Genomic DNA, 19,059 nt, shown 5'->3' on the forward strand with positions numbered 1-19,059 from the left:
CTATACGTGTAAAGCAGAAGAGAATTCAGTGTAAGAACATAAGCAAAGTAGCAACTATCATCCTCTACCAGATTTTTTTTAAAGCAAGAGATACCACAATTTGGGCCCCTTATTTACTCTGTGGTTATACTTCATTTCTGCTGTATAGAAAAATCCCATGAGGCTGAAACAATGAAGACAACCTATATTTCATTTCAGAATCAATCCAGCACCACTTTTACAGAAGTATTTCCCATACCATTTAATGGAGCTTGGTTCCTAATTATAAGCATATAGGGCTCCCACTGTGTGCAAATATTCACTATTTGTTATGAATTGTGAAATCTTCCCTCTAAAATAATTAAGACACAAAAGAATAATTTGTCCATCAGCCCCAGTCAAGGTGACCAGTAGCAACTGATTGACAGTGACTGCAAACAACTACTTGTTAATAAACAGCCATATGAGTTGGTCCCAGAATGGAAAATTATTGAGCAAAAATGACTACTAAGGAAAAAAGAGGAAAAGGAAAAATCTAAAATCTTTCTGGCAAAGTTCCTGTCATATTTTATATCCTACATCAAGTTATATATGCCCTCCCCCTATCTGAAATATTATGTTTCCTTGTACAACTTTTTTTCAAACTATTGTTGCGCTGTAAATTAGACAGGTCATGACACAGGACCTTATTTTTTCTGTTTGCAGTTTGTGACAGCTTTCTTTCCCTTCCTTTTTTAGCATGTTATAACTTATCTGACAGGTCATCAGAACCCAACATGGTTGACTAACCAATAAATCATTAATGGGCTTGCATTTTCCTGCAGCCCAAGCGACGTAGCTGGTGATCCTTCATAATAAAATTGTGCTAACTGATTTTCCTTCATAATAAAATTATTAAAAAAAATTCCTTCAAAAAATCATAAAAATTATCAAACTTTCCAAAAATTGCTATTATAAAAAAATGTCACATTCTATTAATGTAGAATAGCATGCTCCCAATGTGGGCACATCAAGCTAGAAATCAGGAGACCAATGAGTTCTAGTCCTACCTTAGGCACAAAGCCAACTGAGTCACTTTAAGCCAGTCGACTATTCTTTCTCAGGCCTGAAGAAGACAATGGAAAACCATATTTGAAAAAAACTTGCCAAGAAAATTGCAAGGGCTTGTCCAGTCTTGGAGAATCAGACATGAATGAACAGAAAAAAGTAAGTTTATCATTTTATTTATAGTTATATATTCTAAATATATATTCCACCCCAGACCACCCCAATGATGCCCTTGCTGTGATGTCCCGTTGCCTGGAGGCCATGCGGATCTGGATGGGAAGAAACAAGCTCAGACTCAACCCCTCCAAGACTGAGTGGCTGTGGCTTCCGGCGTCCCAGTATAGTCAGCTGGTACCATCACTGACAATTGGGGATGAGATCTTGCGCCCCACAGAGAGGGCCCGCAACTTGGGTGTCCTCCTGGATTCACGGCTATCTTTAGAAGATCATTTGATGGCCGTGGCCAGGAGTGCCTTTTATCAGGTTCACCTGATCCGCCAGTTGCATCTCTTTCTGGATCGGGATGCCTTGCGCACGGTCACTCATGCCCTAGTCACCTCCCGTATGGACTACGGTAATGCTCTCTACATGGGGCTCCCCTTGAAAAGCACCCGGAGGCTCCAACTGGTCCAGAATGTAGCCGCACGGGTGATTATGGGCACAGCTCGTTGCGCCCATGTAACACCTCTCCTACGCGAGCTGCACTGGCTCCCGGTGGTCTTCGGGGTGCAATTCAAGATGTTAAGTTATCACCTTTAAAGCGCTCCATGGTTTAGGACCTGGGTACCTACGAGACCAGCTTTTGCCACCAATAGCCTCCCACCGACCAATTCGTTCTCACAGGGAGGGACTACTCAGGGATTACCGTCAGTCAAATTATGCCGACTGGCGACTCCCAGGGGGAGGGCCTTCTCTGTGAGGGCTCCAACCCTTTGGAATGAACTACCCCATGAGATACGAAATATCCCTGATCTCCGTGCTTTCCGCCGTGCCCTCAAAACCCTGATGTTCCAACAGGCAGGGCTAAACATATGAACATGTAAATGTTTTTAAAATGTTATCTAATTTTAGGTTCTATTTAATTGGGCCAAACTATGTTATAATAATAATTTTAATTAGCAATTTTATGATGTTTGTGTATCTATATTTTTCTTGACTGTACACCGCCTTGAGTCCTACGGGAGAAAGGCAGTATAGAAATATAATAAATAAATAAATAAATAAATAAATAAATAAATAAATAAATAAATAACAAATAACATTAAGACATTTAGTCTTTTTCAATGGGGTAAAGATTAACTTGGGAAAGAAAAACATGATCTTAAAGGCCAAGACTAAAGGACTCTAGTGTATCTCCAAAGGCAATATGTTCTACAACTAGGAATACAACTGAGTAGTTTTGGCCTAACACACTTAGGAAAAACACTTTTCAAGAACTATGTTGTCAGCTAACCCAACACACAAGTTGACAAATCCATGCCCATAAAGACAAAGACATGTACGAAACTTCTCAACTTTCTCACTGGACATGTCTTCACTATGGTAGCTACATTCCAATTCTTCTGAAATTGTGTAAAATTAGTTCTAGTTTTACATCTGTATATACAAGGCAGAATATACATGAGCATCTGACTTTTTTTAGTGAGACACTTTTGCACTTTGCAGATATGTGAGTTATAACATATAACTTTCTCCTATATGGAGCAGGTGATCTTCAGAGAGGTCATCTGACTAATTTTCCAAAATGTAATTATAAACCAATTACATAAATAGGTTGTACACAAGGTAAGAAGAAATGAGTTTAGATGCAGCTAACTATTCCCTGGCATCCAATAGGCTTTGACATGGATCTAAAAGGACTACCATGTTTGGTACATAGCTTAGTGATGCTAAGAGGAATCTCAAAAAGTAGGCCTAAATAATATCAATATAATACAGAGATTATTATATTTATCAAAAAGCCATGTATAATAATTGTCAAGTCAATTGAGTACTGTATTGATATTTCTAATTATGAATGGAATAAAGTGTCTATAGTTTGAACAGAAAGCACAAGCAGCTTTTGGCTTCTCTAAAATAGAACATTAGTGGGTTGACTAGGAAAGAGAATGGTGAACTTCAAGCCAAGATAGCTGAAGCATTGCGCTTCATTGATCACATAATCTAAAACCAGTGATTCACGGCTCTTATATATTTCCTCTCAAAGATCAGGATTTTAGATTTGTCTCAATTTATTTTGAAGGAATTTTACTTGCCATATTTAGAAAAGGCTGTTAAAAGAAGTATGAGACCAATCGTGAATGGGACAATAAAACTGCATCATCAATGTGCATAATCTTCAAGGGAACAGAAATGGTCCTCAATATGATTTAGAAATTCTCCAAATCATTAAGGTAGATGTTTAATAATAATGTGGCGAAAATACAGCCCTGACATTCATAGGGATGAGGTTGGTAAAAACATCATCATTACCACATCTCATTTGCAGTTGACTATTGTTATAAGGACTTATCTGGTTTTATTTTGTTAAGTTTTTGCAAAGTTTGGATCTAAGGAAAGAGTCAAATACAACCTGGGGCTATAAATGCAGCAGAAGTTTTTCTCCTGAAGGAGTGGAATAATTTTCTGCAATATCAGAAACAATGGTCCTGAAATGAAGACCCTTTCCTGAAGATAGCTTGGAGTTCTGCAGTTCACTATCCTTTTTCCAGATGTGATGTTAATTTATTATATAGAAATCTAGCATATAGCTTCCCTGGATTAAAAAATAAACTTGCAGGTTCATTGGAAATACCTTATTTAATAAATTGAAACCATAATAGGTCTATTCCAATCTGAAAGCATAATCCCTGTAGTGGAAATAGTGCTGCCTATAGAGATGGCCACGAGGTCAGTTTTCTTCTGATGAATTCAATGGAAATATAGTTATACTCAGGAATACAAATATAATTTCCCTAATTTGAATTGTTGAACCAAGGACAGGTATCAGCTTCGGTTACAGGATCCCAAAATTGAGAGCTGACAGTATTAAATTCTATATTATTAATATGATGTCAGCTCAAAAAACAAAAATTTAAAAGGAAACTCTCAAGCATCAGTAGAACTGATGTCCACAGTCAATTCATTTGAACCAAGATTAATGTTAATATGCTTCAAAATATTTTGAAGCTGATGTTTGGAGAGTAATTTGTACCATGTATCTTTACGTTTTTGATATTTTTAAAATTGTATCAAAATTGTATATTTCTTTAACTTCAAAATAACTACATGGGAGATCAGGAACATTGTTTAAATGATAGGAAATGTAGCTTTCTCGTCACTCTGTAGATTTCTTCTCACTATCTAGATTTCCCTTCACTGTGAATCAAACCAATTAGTTACCCACTTTACTTGCTATTTGTTGGATACTACATTTTAATCCTGCAACCAATAAACCTTTAACTGGAAGAGATATTTTATCAATATCATTTATAACATCATGATAATTTCTATTCTCCATTTGATAATTTTAATAGTAATGGGAATTTAAATAGGACAGCATAAAATTATTTAGACCTAATAGACTGAGACTATTAGACTTAATAGACTTATTTAGACTTAAATTTGACTATAGTCTGTGCCAGAAATATCCCAAGGGCAAATCTGTTTAGTTATTCTTAGATCACATCTAGAAATTAAAAGAGGATGACTATCAATTGTAGAATGAATTGTAGAATGAATAAAAAAGAGTGAACTCAAGTGCTATTGGTTTTGGATGTCAGGCCATCATCTATCATGCCAAAGCCTCTGAGGTTTAAACAGATGAACTCAGTAGGCCTGTTACCTAGAATCAAGCCATTTAATATATGCAGATTGAATTTATTGGCTAGATAAATTAAGCAGACACTTTATAGAATGGCCTTTTAAAATAACAGCAATCAATAAATCTACCTAAATTTGGGTCAAATGAGTATGCATATTTAAATACTAAAGTATTATCATTTGGCCCAATTCTGGCATCTAGATCTCCCACTAGAATTAGTACGGGCATTGGAGATTTAGGTGGGAGGGATAAAATATAATCCTGCAATTGGTCCATAATTATGTTGGGGCAAACTGGTCACACACAAATAAACTCTAAATCCCTTCGCTTCAGGCTCCAGAAATACTTCATCTCTGTTATTCCTTATGCCTTTTATATAGCCATCCATTATCAGCAAGCCTTCATTCTAAAACCTCTTTCATTTAAAAAATTCTTTGACTGCAAAAAGGGGAATTGATTATTTAATGTAAGCAGTTCATTCGACATTTAGATCTTTCCTCCAGGAATGTGACATTGAGTACAAAACAAAAGGTTTGTTGACCCTAACAGATTTTCAAAAACTCAACCCTCTGCAGTTTGTGTACATAAATGTCATTGGGATTTTGGCTTGTTTTCAATGCAGAGAACAGCACACAAAGCCACTCGTGCCACCTCAGCATTATTTAGTGGAAGCAGATAAAATCAACTACCAATTAATGGTGCAGAGTGAAGGGAGGAGGAGAAATGAACAGCAGACCAGTCATTGCAAATTTAGAGGAAAAAGCAATGAGGATCAAAGAACCACCAACTGCCTTCCTGGCACAAAACTGGGGGTGTGGGTGCCATTTTGAGTAAGCTTTAACTGGAATGTGAAGCTTAAGGCTTGTGAATGGATCTATTTGGAGCCATATTATCATCAGACGTTTTTTCAGGATACAAACCTGTAATTTCAGATTAGCTTCAGTTGCATTTTAGGCATAAAAGAAGGAAGGAAGGAAGGAAGGAAGGAAGGAAGGAAGGAAGGAAGGAAGGAAGGAAGGAAGGAAGGAAGGAAGGTAGGTTTTGGTAGTAGAAATCTTTCATTTTCTGCAGTGAATAATTCTTCTCAGAATCAATTTATTTCAATTAATTATTAAAGCATTTAAACTACTTGATACTCCAGGTTATCAATTTTCTTTCTTTCCAATAAATGTACAGATATCTATTTCAATGTGTTTAGTACTACCATATTCTCTTATTTTCAAAAATATATGTATCATTTACATCCCAGCTCAGCAGTTAAGTAACACTTAACTAACAATTTGATACTTAAAACACTTAGGTAACACTTTAAAAATGGATTTGCTATTTATTGCCTCAGGTACACCACTTAGAATCTTTTTAAACATTGAGATGGTTTAGAAATACTATAAATATATACATATATTTATTGGAGCAGAGTTTATATGATGAAAGCCTACACAAAGCGTCATTCAGAGAAGCAAGTTTTGGCTCTTTGGTCGCTCTTGGAAATGCTGCAATTTAACTCCCATTATTCCCTCATATTACCTTACTAGGCTTCCTCAGTCTTCCTGAAAGACAAGCTACAGTGGAGCAGATACTAAACTGAACAAGGAACACTGAAATACTATTGTTTATATTGCAGAAATGTTTTAAAAAATTGTTTCACTGAACCAATGTACCATCCTCATTCTTAGGATTTGCATTTCATATTGCGACTTCTGTAATACCTTGCTTTCATTAGTAGTGGCATAAAATGTAGAAATGCCAAAAGGCAAATAATGAAATGGAATATTGATATTAATTTTACTCAAAAGGGAGTATAATAGTGTGGTAAAAGTTATACTTTACACATACTACTGTACTTCAGTGGTGGGTTGCTCCCAGTTCTGTCCGGTTCTTTAGAACAGGTAGTAAAAGCAGCAGGAGGCTCCGCCCACCCGCCCGGATGTCATGATTGACGATCTGCATGCTCCCGTTGCGAACCGGTAGTAAAGGTAAGTAGAACCCACCCCTGCTGTACTTATATCAGTCATGTTTACATTACTTTCTATTAACTGCATAAACTAAGAAATACAACCATACAATGTAATTAGGAGGAAACATAATATAAACAATAGCATTTACAGATAATCCTCGACAGTTTACTTACTCCGACTGTTTGGAGTTAAAACACCACTGAAAAAAGAGACTTATGACTATTTTTCACACTTATGACTGTTGCACCATCCCCATGGTCATGTGATTTACATTCCTATACTTTACAACTGACTCACATTTATTTATTTATTTTAAATCAAGTTTTCTTGATTTTTTCCCCCCACATTCATCCACATGTTTTATGAACAGAGTATTAGCCATATCATATCTTATACAAATACATTTTACTCAGTTGCAATTTTTGCCAAGATCTTCTTTTTCCATTTTTTGATCATATTTTAATATTTCTACACTTATTTGTACAAACACCATCTTCCTTTACCTTCAAATTCTAACAACTGACTTACATTTATGATGGCTGCAGTGTCCTGGGTCATGTAATCACCTTTTGCAAACTTCTGAGAAGCAAAGTAAATGGAGAAACCAGATTCATTTAACAACCATGTTACTAATGTAATAATTGCAGTGATTCATTTAACAAATGTGGCAAGAAAAGTCATAAAATGGGGAAAAACTCACTTAATAAATTTCTCACTTACCAACATAAATTTTGGGCTCAGTTATATAAGTTATATATACAGTTACCTGTATATAAATTATCAAATGTTGAACAAACTAACTCATCTTTTTAGAGAAAATTCCATAATTTTTTCCACTTCTCCACCCTATTATTCTCCAGTCTACTAAGCTAGCAATTCTGTTGAAAAAAGAGATACGGTTAGTCTGACATGACTTGGTTGGAACATAACTGACTTTTGTTTTTACATTCCTGTCCAAGTGCTCAGAAATATGCAGTTTAATCATCTGCTGAACTTTGCATGAATGTCATGTTGACTGGTCAATAATTTCCTGGATCCTACTCTTTTTTTTAATTGGCTATAGAGCCAAACTACTCATTGTGGTCATTTGTTTGGACATTCATTACAATGTGGATAGTTTAGAGCATAATTTGCTTTCAAAAACTAAAAATCAAGAACAGAACTTCATTGAATAATCTTCTTGAAACTTATAAAAATTGTATCCATAGCCATTTCACTCGGTAACAGGGAAAATGGAAATGTTGACAAACAATGGACCTTTACCCACCTAATAGTTTATCTAACTTGCTCAAAGGTTCTTACAAAATATGTCTCTGTTTATATAATACTCCTCAAAGAATTCCAAAAACACTTCTGTTGTTTGTATGGAAACTTGGCAGGTGTGGAATCTGCAGGCTGTTAATTTCTCTGTTCTTGGAGGAAAGGGTTATATTTTACAGTACGAGTGAAATATTAAATTGCAACCAGATCTAGGCTACAATGGCTTGGATTTCCTCTCTCTGTTTTTCCTTTCTACAGACCTACAAATATTACTTGGAATCTGCTGATCCGAGTAAGCTCTGGTGTTTAGTAAAGTGGGGGCTGAAGGACAAGTAGAGCACATAAGAATTGGAAAAAAATGTTTTCTCCCCATTACAGGTTATTCTGTCCAGTTTTTAGCAATTAATTTGATAGGAACAATGCAAACTACGCCCATTCCACTAAATCTCTTTAATCCTGGATTTTTACAACACACTAAACTCTAAAATTTAATTAAGAAAACACCTCAAAAGCTCAAATAATGTGATGCCTAGTTCACAAAGTAAGTTAAGATAATGGCTTGCTTTCCATAATGCACTGAATCATAAACTGTATCTAATGGAAGAGTATTTGTATGAACTAGCCCAGTGTTGGCGAACCTATGACATGCATGTCAAAGGTGTTATGTCACAATGTTTTGAGTGGCATACCCACATTCACCTACACCGACAACAGCTATTCTCGAACCACAACCCATTCATGAGATTTTCAAAGGCTGTGGGAGCTGCACAAGAGTAGAGTGTGCTCTCGCATGGCCTCCAAATCTTCTGAAATTCATGCAAGATTCTTCATTCAGGATCTCTGAAAATTGTACAAGAACAGGGCATGCTTTCAGGAGGTTTGGAGGCTGAGGAGGCCACAGAATAACAGTCTCTGAAACTGCTTCAAAAACCTCATGCAAGTCACAGACACTTCAGGTAAGCCACAGAGGTCTATCAACAGAAAATAACATTGCTTAAAGATAAGAAGTACACAGAAGACCCTGAGGAGGATGGCTTTGGGAGGGGGGGATTTTTTGACATACCAAGCCCAAAAGGTTCACCAGCCTGTCTCTAGCTTGTACAAATAATTTGAGGTTGGAGGGTAGCTAGCTGTACACACATATAATCTAGAACCATGACCTTTTAATTAATACAATTAAGCATTGTCTTTTCTAGCAGACAAAACTACATTACTGTTGTCAAAACCAAGAGTGACAAAACTTTCATTGTCTGGAAAACAACAACACATAAAAGAATTTATATAGCGTGCATCTTCATTGCCAGGGGCATGGTTAATAGAACTATATTACTGACATAAAAACACAGAAAGCACTCCAACCTATTCACAAATGTCTAATAAATCTAGTCACTAAGTCTTCTCCAATGGGCTGCTATTCCAATGGGCTGGGCTCCTACTCCAGGATTTCTTACCAGCATGCCTGAACGCCAACAGGAAATTGGAGAGTATAATGCTTGAAAGGGTTCCTCCAGATCACAAAGGTTTATTGTAATTTAATTCATTCCTGCAAGTCTCATTTACTCCCAAACCCATTTCTTATTAACGCTAGTTAAAAGGGATTTTAAAAGCAGAGCTGTCCCTGCAATTTTTTATCATTATGCTAAATTGTAAAAGGAATTCCGTATTTGTTGCTTTCATTAGTAGTTGCTCTTCTGTCTGCTTGAAGAAATTTTCATCTTAATTGTCTGCCTATGAAGTACTTCCTAAATTTTACTGTGGTGCTAAAGTGCTGCAATTATATTGCAGCTGAAAGCTGATCTACTGGATTAGATTCATAAAGCCACTCTAAGATAATATTTTCAATAGAACCAGTAAAAATTCTTTTAAGTTCTCCAAGATTCATAGAGATGTGATCTCCAAAAAGGAGAATAATAGGATAAGTTACAAGCCACAAAAATCTGAAATTCTTAATGATCTTAAATTAGAGGATGAGATGACTAAGAATAAATTTGTTTAGTCTCCTCTCGATGTTAAATAGATCCCAGAATGTTCCTGGGTTAGGAAAAGAAACCGAGAAATATTTGCATAGATTAGATTATCTGATGTGCAAATTCGTAATTCAGCTACAATGTACTAATAGAATCCTAGGCAGGGGCAAACATAGGATAGGACTATTACTCTTGTCCCGGCTTGTAGTCTTCACAGACACAACCTTTTTGTCGCCTTTAATAATAGAAAGATGAACTATTTCAGACGTTTCTCTTTGTGGCCTTCAATACAGGCATTCTGGAAATTACTATTTTGAACACAATAGGTTGAGGATGTGATTGGTTTCAACTGATCAGCAATTATCCATTCAATCAATTCTTTCATTGTTTGTTCAATGGAGTGTATTGAGAGTGGAGGTAATCACACAAAACATTAAACTTTGATCCTGAACAATGTGGGTTCCAGTTCAGTTCAGAATTGAACACTGGGCTGCCTTGCAACTGAAATCCTTAAGTCCGATTAGTAAAACAGATATAACAAAGATCTAACCCAATGAAGGCAATGCATCTTGTAAAGTATTTTTGTAAAGCCAGCTATATACATTATTCATTCTTATTTGTCAGAACTTGTATAATTTCAGTGAAGCATATTTAAATAGACAAGGAGAAGACTGAACATGCAATGCTTAATTTAAAGATAAACTCCCTTAAATTCAACTCCTGTTCCTCTAGCCAGAGGTAGGAAACTTGATGCCTTCAAATATTCCAGACTACCTCTTTTATAACTTATAACTCTTGACCATTGATACAACAGGCCTATCTCCAATTTTTTAATTTTTTAATGGTGGACACTGAAACAATAGAAAAGAATTCAGCACTATTCAAACTTTCTGCTTTATTGTTTCACATATTTAAAATCTAACCCGAGAGGTTTTATTTCCCCCTGAAAAGAGAATCTAAACCAGCAGGCAATCAAGTTCTGTGAACATGATATTTCTTATTTTCATTTTTTTTTCTTTTAATATTTTAGTGGGCATCTTGAATTCTTGGGAGTTATATTGCTTCTTGAGAGGTTCTTTCTTTCTCTTTCTTTCTTTCTTTCTTTCTCTCTTTCTTTCTTTCTTTCTTTTCTTTTTCTTTTGCAGTCCCCATAGCCATCTCTGATTACAACTCCTGAAAATTGCAGGTATCCAAAGCTTAAGTTTTAAAATAAACTTGGATAGAACCAAATAACTCATTAAAGTCTTTGCCAAATTCACATATCTTCCTCAAAAAACTTGGCGCTATTTCCTCTATACCTATAGATGGCCCTCAACTTACAACCATTTGTTTAATGATTGTTCAAATTTATGACGGCTCTGAAAAAAAATGATTTATGATTAATCCTCTTATTTATGGTTGATGCAAGATTCCCATAATTACATGATCAAAATTCTGGTATGGCAGAATTTTGGCATGTCTTTACAACAGTTGCAATATTTGGGTGGTCACATAATCACTAGATTATGTGATTTGCTTAACAATCCAGCAAAATGGCTGTAAAATTGGATGTGACTCACTTAATGACCACAATGCTTAGGATAGAAATTTCATTCCCAATGGTGGTCATAAATCAAGGACTATCTGTACTGCATTCCCTGACTATGAAAGCATTTACTTAAATGTATCCTTTCCTAATAAGAATCTGAATAAGAAAGAGATCCAAGCAACAAACGAAATAACCACAAAATAGGAAAATGAATGCATTATGTCATAAAGTAAAAGTCCTTCCTGACTTCTCTTTATAATATGCCATCTTCAAAGAAGTTTTTCTGCCCTTTCCATAAAAGTTCACCTTAAAAAGTTATGCTTTATTTTACAAATCACAGGATATTTGCAGTAAGATCATTACACTATAAACAAGTAGGTATCTCGTTTTTTTAAAAAGAGGTTTTGGAATGATAAAATGCAACAGTTAGTAAAACTAAATTTCTAATGCCTCAGCTTTTAAAGCATATGTGATCAGTTCCTAGACATCTGAAATACTGGCTCAAAAAAGTAGAATATACCCCGTTTCCAGATACTTTTTAGAAATATTTTTTCTTGCATAAGCCTGGATGATACCTGGAAGCAGCGCAGGAAAACTATAGATGCGAAGCAGGAAAATCCTCTCGTAATACCTGGTTAATTTTGTGTTTGCCACAGGAACAGCAAAGAGATGAAAAACTCCTTTTTTTCTGTCGTCCCTTTGGGAGAGAATTAGAAGAGGCTTCCACATTCGAGTCCATATTATTTGTCTCTCCAACATCTCCGGAAACCACCTCAAATTTACATCACAGTTTCCCAAATATTGCCTTTATTCTGCATATACATGGTGTGTGCACTGAAACAGATCTATAAGCAAACGTTCTAGCATATCAGGGTGTAGATATGATTCACAAATAGAAAATACCGGTTTTTCATGGCTTGGCTTGCATAGCTATATCTGGGTGTGGCTGAAATGAATGCAGGTGCGCAACTTGGACTCTAGCCATAAGGAGAATACTTTTTCTATTAAAATTTTTATTTATATTTTAAACATATTATTAGACATATTTCAAAACTGTTCAGGACATAAAATGAGCTCCTCCCTGATTAAACCTTTCTAAGCAGCACACAAAATTTCACTACTAATGGAACTGCTGCATGAAACAATGTAGGAGACCAATGATACCATCAACTGATTGGCAGGTAAGTCAAATCACCACCAAACTGAAATCATGTCTGCTAACAGCTTTAACATTTAGAACTAAAGAATTTAGGCATTGGATTCAATAAAAGAATTGCTCTATATCTAAAGTGTGGTCTCCTCTTAAAGACCATAAAGGTTTTTCTGAAAGCACACACCTGAAACCAGATAGGAAGAAGTGAAATTAGAACAGAGAGAGAAAAGTAAACATTCTACATAGACAAAGTGTAATGGTACATTACTAAAATACCAGAGCTTTCCAAATATAAGACCAAATTGTAGCAATTCCAAAAATTTGCTGTCCCATATCTGATTCCTGATCCTATTTTAGATGGCCTCAAGCAGGAACAGTTTAAAACATTACTTAACACTTACTTTACTTATTAAAAGATATTTACCATTTGAAAGAGATTTAATTAGTTCATATTTCAAAGCAGATGTATCTGATTTCACATTTTTGAACGTACCAAAACTTAGTTATCACTTGAAATTCGCCAGCATTACTCAAATTTGCAAGTATTGGCCAATAATAATAAAAAAAATTAGATGAAAAAATCCTGTACAATATATATTTAAAATTAAATATTATATATTTAATTATAAAAATTTTAATATATATAAAAATTTTATATATATTATAAAAATTATATATATGTGTGTATATGTATATATGTATATGTATGTATATAAGTGTATGTATGTATGTATGTATAATATTTATTTATAAATTAAAATGCATTATATTAGGGTGAATAATGTATGAGATGGGTGGCATACAAATTTAATTAACTGATTGACTGATCAATAAAGGATACGCTAGGCACAGTTGGAAAAAAGATATTTGGAGGAATGTACATTAAACTGAAGATTTAGTCTAATTCTTTTATTAAAAACATAGAATTCAGCAAAACGAATGACAAAAATAAATAATTAAAAATAAAAGAAATTCATTCATCCATTTTTTCCATCCTGACAGCTTTCTGATTTGGAAATATTATAGGGAACCTATAACCTCCATATACACAACCATTATATGATTAATTAACTAATAATTACTGCAAAAATTAACCTATTAGCTTCTGACAGATTTATGTAGGCAACCAAGATTACAAATTGTCTAAAATAAAAATTACCTGTATTGTTTTATGAGATGCTTAGAAAGCAATAATAGTCCTTCAACTGGCAATATCTAATTGACTTCAATAGGATTGCATTACTGCAGTCAGATTGCACAATATTATCCCTTAGGAAGGCAACAATTTTTTTAAATAGCAAAAAAGATCCTCTTCTTTGTCATATAGCTTGGCTTTTAAAGTTCTTCACTTCTCAGACAAGAATATGAATTTGAATAAATATGTAGGCAAACCATGCTGAGATTAATTTTATGACTAGGTAAAAGAATCCTATCTTTTTGAGTACTCTTAAATCAAATTGTAACTTAATTTTATTTGCTGATCCATTAAGAACAGGATAGGCCAGAACAGGCACTGATGCATTCCTGAAGTACAATTATAAAAAGAATACATTGCAATAACAACAAACAATAAAAGTAGAGCATAGCTTCCTTCTCCACCCAAAAACTTCAAAGGTATTCAGGCAGCAACCCCCATAATTCCCCAGCCAGTACTGGGTAAATTTGTGATATATAAAAACACCAAAACAGAAAACTGGCTGGAGCAAACTTAAATGGAAATACAAAGTCTGATGAAACCAATTTGTTTTTATTATAGTTTTTTTTTTTCAAAGTTGGCAATTTCATGAACTACAGTTCCCAGAACTCACCAGCCAGCCCTGGTATACATACTTTATCAATTCTCTACTGAACAGTCTTAACTCATCAAAAACAACTGAAGTAGAAGGCTGAATGAATGCAATTTACTTGGAAGAATAATTCAGGTTCAAGATTTGTACTCCTGCCTATTTGCTGGACATCTGACAATGCCTCCATGACTGTTCTTAAGGTAGTGGATAACCCTCATGAACATAACCAAGCCATGCACCAGAGACCTGCTTGAAAATCTTGGAAGCTCTAAGTACCATGGAAGATTTTCAGCTCATCATTAACTGCAGCAACAAAAGTACACGTCTGAAATGACATTCATTCCACTAAACAAGTTCTTCTAAAGTGGCAATGTTTAAGAAAAGCCACAAGCTTTGGGAGTAGGCTGCCTGACCATTGTGGATATCCTACTCAACAACAACTGAAAGATATTGGTTGAGAATTTTGAAGAAACTTTTGGCTAAAGCGTAAAATCCACTCTGAATAAAGAGAGTTAGAACAGCCCAGGAGTTGGTTCAGTATAAAAGTCCAGCTGAAGAAATTTATCACACAGCTCCATTTGCCTGAGATGGAAAACTGAATAAAACTTCCTTGTTCTATCACCACTGTTTACCACATGCTGAAGAAGATAAATAGCAAACGGAAAGCTGCCATGCAAGACGTATTGTTGAATTTAGAAGGAGAAAATTATTTGTAAACCCCTTTGAGATGATTACATAGGAAGCAGGGTACAATTACAGCTGAAGAACTAATTTTTTCCATGACAAGCCAATCCAGAAGCTTATATCAGCAGGAGGAGCGCCTTTGAAAAGGCTCCCACTGTCAGAGTATCATTTATGGAGCGTTAATCTGTGCAGAATGTCCTATTCTAATTTTTTTTAAAAAATGACAAACATACATCATTTTCACCAAAATTTTAATGGTTAATTGGATTTTTAAAAAATTAAAATTTTAAAATTTTATTAATGTTAATGTTAGGTATAAAGTTTATATTTTCATTTTAAATACTACAGCATAAAATGCTTGTACAAATGCATGGAGCAGAGGACAAAAACAACATATATTTACTTATTTCTTTTAAAAAAAATCCCAAAGAGAGACTAATAGAACAAGTGGCATCATGCCAAATTATAATATTTGAGGCCATAAAACAGCTGCTTGGTAACAATCCACTAAATGATATGGCAAGACAACCAAAAACATGAAGAGCAGCTGTTACAGGTAGACCTCCACTTACGACAACTTGTCCCCAAATTGCAGTTGTTAAATTAATAACATGGTTGTTAAGTGAATCTGGCTTCCTTGTTGACTTTGCTTGTCAGAAGGTAATTACATGACCCTGGGACATTACAACTGTCATAAATGCATGCCAAAGGCTAAGTGTCCAAATTTTGATCATGTGACCATTAGGATGCTGCCATGGTCATAAGTCTGAAAATGGTCATGTCACTTTTTTCAGTGCTGTTGTAACTTCAAACAGCCACTAAATGAATGGTTGTAAGTAGAGGACTACTTGTACTTGACTCTAAACTTAACAAAATATGGTGCAAACCATAACTGAAATAGTGGAAAATACTATAATTGGACAATTTGCATTAAGAACTCTACTTCACAAACCAAATCTCCAATAAGTGTGCCTTCATCAAAAGACAAATCTAGTTGACATGAATGACCAGGCAGGAATATAAAATAGAAGATAATCCATTCAATCTCTAAGTCATAAGATCATTTTACATAGACAAGTACATAGCTTATTTAGAAGAAATGAAACTCCAGATAGTGGAGTTCATAATTGCCTGAACAGCCAGTATATGCAGGATAGTCTCCCCTTTTTCTTCTAAAAAGAATTCAAAAAATTACAAACAAGAAAAGATGAGTCACTCCAGATCTATCTTCCTTTCCCTTATGGCAAAATTATGCAAAAAAAAAAAAAGAAAGAAAGAAAGAAAAGAAAAGAAAAAAAAAATCAAATCAAATCTAAAGAGTACTTTTTTTTTATCCTGAGACTGATTCTGCCCTATCAAAATTCACGGAAGTTTCCCTCTTATCTTCTCTTACAGAGAAAGGCAATCTGGAGACATGGTACAAACATAAAAAGAGGCAAAGGTTTGGAGTTTGACTGTCCTATTTGCACACCATTAACATAATTTACATTAACAACTTGACCCAGAAGTTCCCCATAGAACAACTTCAAAAATAAAATATTGGTGTCTTGACATCAGTTCATGTCTCGCTACCAAGCCTTTCAAACATTTCCTGAAGGGTGAACTATGCTAGTCTGTTGCAGCAAAATAGGAACAGCTGTTGTGATTCTAAAAGTACTAACAGTTTCATTATAACATCAGCTATAGGGAACTAGAATCACAACTGTCCATCATGCTGTCAATCTCTTCAAAATCTTGAGAGCTAGAAACTTTCAAAACAATGAAAATAGAGACTTTAATGCAAATAGCAGATAAAGTATATATTCTGTATTTTTGTGTTTCATACTTCAGGGCTTAATCTGTACAATTCTCTGATATGGCAGCATGCAAAAATTGATCTGGATACAAAAGATGATGTCTGTAACACTGCTGCCATTATTACAATTACAATAAAAAAGTGGTTGCAACAGTTTTAGGCCTGAAAAGTAGTTAGTTGCTATCTTACAGTTATTCAACACAGGCGCTATGGTTCAGATTTGCTCCTTCAATTACCACTGCAGTGCTGAACGATGTCTGACAGCTGGACCAAGATGCCTCCAACTGCAGGTTGCATGTAAAGCTTCATTGTTCAGTAGCATTGTGAATAATTTTTAAAAAGGGTGACATGAACAGATGGTGCCAAATATTGCAAAGAGAATAGGAACCACATAATTGTAGTGTCAATTTCAAGGCAGAAATGGATAATAATGCTCACATTCTCAAGACCAGCATTTTCAAAGCTCAGCAACTTTTAAGTTGTCTGGACTTCAATTCCCAGAATTTCTCAGCCGGCATCTAAAGTTGCTATGGTTGAGAAACACTGTCCTAGAAACCAATAGGTAGAAGGCAATATGCAGAGTGGGAGGACACAAGCCAAAACCAGATGGATCCACACACATAACGTTTATATACTTTTTATATTATTTCCCACCATCTTTGTTTTTGAGCTTGCTCACCAACGAACCACATATCTCCCCAGGGAAGAAATCTGAGTTTGCTCTAATCAGAGGACTGAACTGACTGCTTTAAGAGGGTTTTGAAATGGTCTGAGAGTCAAGTGAAATTAAGCCAAAGGACACATGTGATGCAGAACTGACATTTTATTACAGGATAGAATGTAAAAAATAATTTACAAAGTGTTGGTACAAACATGGATCCCAGTTAGTTATCTACCCACCTCTAGATTTACTCCAGGGAAACAATACGGTGTTTCCCCAAAAATAAGATGGGGTCTTATTTTCTTTTGCCCCCCAGAAATATGGCCATGGCCTTATTATCGGGGGTTCTTATCCCTAAACCTCGGCAGGCCAGATTCGATAAGCCAGGCTCGGGAGAAGAAGTGAGAGAGAGACAGACCCATTTCTCACATTCTTTTCCTCCTGGGCGGTGGCAGCATGTTCACCTCCCCGAATCTGGCTTGCCAATCTTGGCCAGGGAGGGGGACTGGCAGGTGGGGAGGAGTGGGGTGGCGGAGAAGTGAGACGCATGGAGCGAGACACCTTCTCCTCTTCCTCCTTCCCTTCTCTGGCTTCTGCTTATTGGGGATTGCCCGGCTAAATCGGACACTGGAGTGGCCGCCCCAGGGACTCTGGCATCCAGCATCATCATTGTGGCTACCTTCTCCCCCTCACCCTTTTCCGCCACCTGAGTGTTTAACCTGGCTGGTGGGCTCATCGGAGCAGCCACCTCGCGACCCCCTCTCCCTAAGACGCTCCGTTTCCCACTTTTCAATAGCAGATTATAAAGAGAAAAGAGAGAGAGAGAGCCGGAATGGGGAGGGACCTTGGCTGTCAATGCCCATGCTGATTAACCTTTCAATTAGTTCCCCTTATCAAGTCCCATCTCGGAGCTCCGGTCCTGGGGGGGTTGAGGTTATTTTAGCATACGACTCACAAAAAAACAAAAAGGTTTGCTGAGGGCGAGGTTGGGTTGGGGTCGCGGGCAGCAGGCAGAAGGGGAAGGCAACCCTCCCACCCCTCCCCTGGCAACCCCAGGGCCAGCTGAGAGACCCTCTCTCCACTCTTCCACCGCTGCCACAGGGCTTTTGGCATCCACGGGGGCTGATCACCACCCACCCAAGGGGGGCTCCTTTCCACATGGGGAAGCAGTGGGATACCTCTGCGCTTTCCCATTGTATGGAGCTGAGTGGGCAGGCGGGCAGGGAAGCAAGGCAGGAGTCCCCGGTGCTGCCTTCCAGTCGAGACAGGGAGGGAAGGGGGGAGGCTGCTTGCAAAATATACTCATTGGGACTGTGGACTCCCCTTCCCCCCTCCCCAGCCAGCCGGGCTCCTCTCTGGCCTCGTCTCCTCATGTCATGTTGTTTGCGCGGCAGCTGCACATGCATCTAAGTATTGGGGGGGATTATTTTTTGGGGGG

At 36.4% G+C, this 19,059-nt stretch overlaps 1 protein-coding gene and 1 long non-coding RNA gene across 25 annotated transcripts in view; one reads left to right on the forward strand and one right to left on the reverse strand.

Annotated features, from left to right (window-relative positions):
• The window catches only part of KIAA1217 (KIAA1217 ortholog), a 450,644-nt gene that overhangs the window by 173,860 nt on the left and 257,725 nt on the right, over positions 1–19,059 (reverse strand). For 2 of the 24 annotated variants that reach the window (XM_087892789.1, XM_034402540.3), the window contains exon 1: positions 12,173–12,436. The exons of 19 other annotated variants lie outside the window; for them this stretch is intronic. In XM_087892789.1, the coding sequence (XP_087748915.1) occupies positions 12,173–12,280 (108 nt within the window). In that variant the 5' untranslated portion in view covers positions 12,281–12,436. Of the gene's footprint in view, positions 1–7,314; positions 7,361–12,116; positions 12,437–19,059 lie in introns of those variants that run through there. 3 more of the 24 variants (XM_087892790.1, XM_060685094.2, XM_034402545.3) reach the window with 2 other exon arrangements.
• LOC148114351 (uncharacterized) lies at positions 12,585–15,472 on the forward strand. Its single transcript, XR_015734062.1, has 2 exons — positions 12,585–12,722; positions 14,451–15,472. It is a non-coding gene; the product is annotated as an uncharacterized LOC148114351 (long non-coding RNA).

Source organism: Pantherophis guttatus, chromosome 4 (assembly GCF_059756535.1).
Source record: "Pantherophis guttatus breed Tessera chromosome 4, ASM5975653v1, whole genome shotgun sequence".
Lineage (NCBI taxonomy): Eukaryota > Metazoa > Chordata > Lepidosauria > Squamata > Colubridae > Pantherophis > Pantherophis guttatus.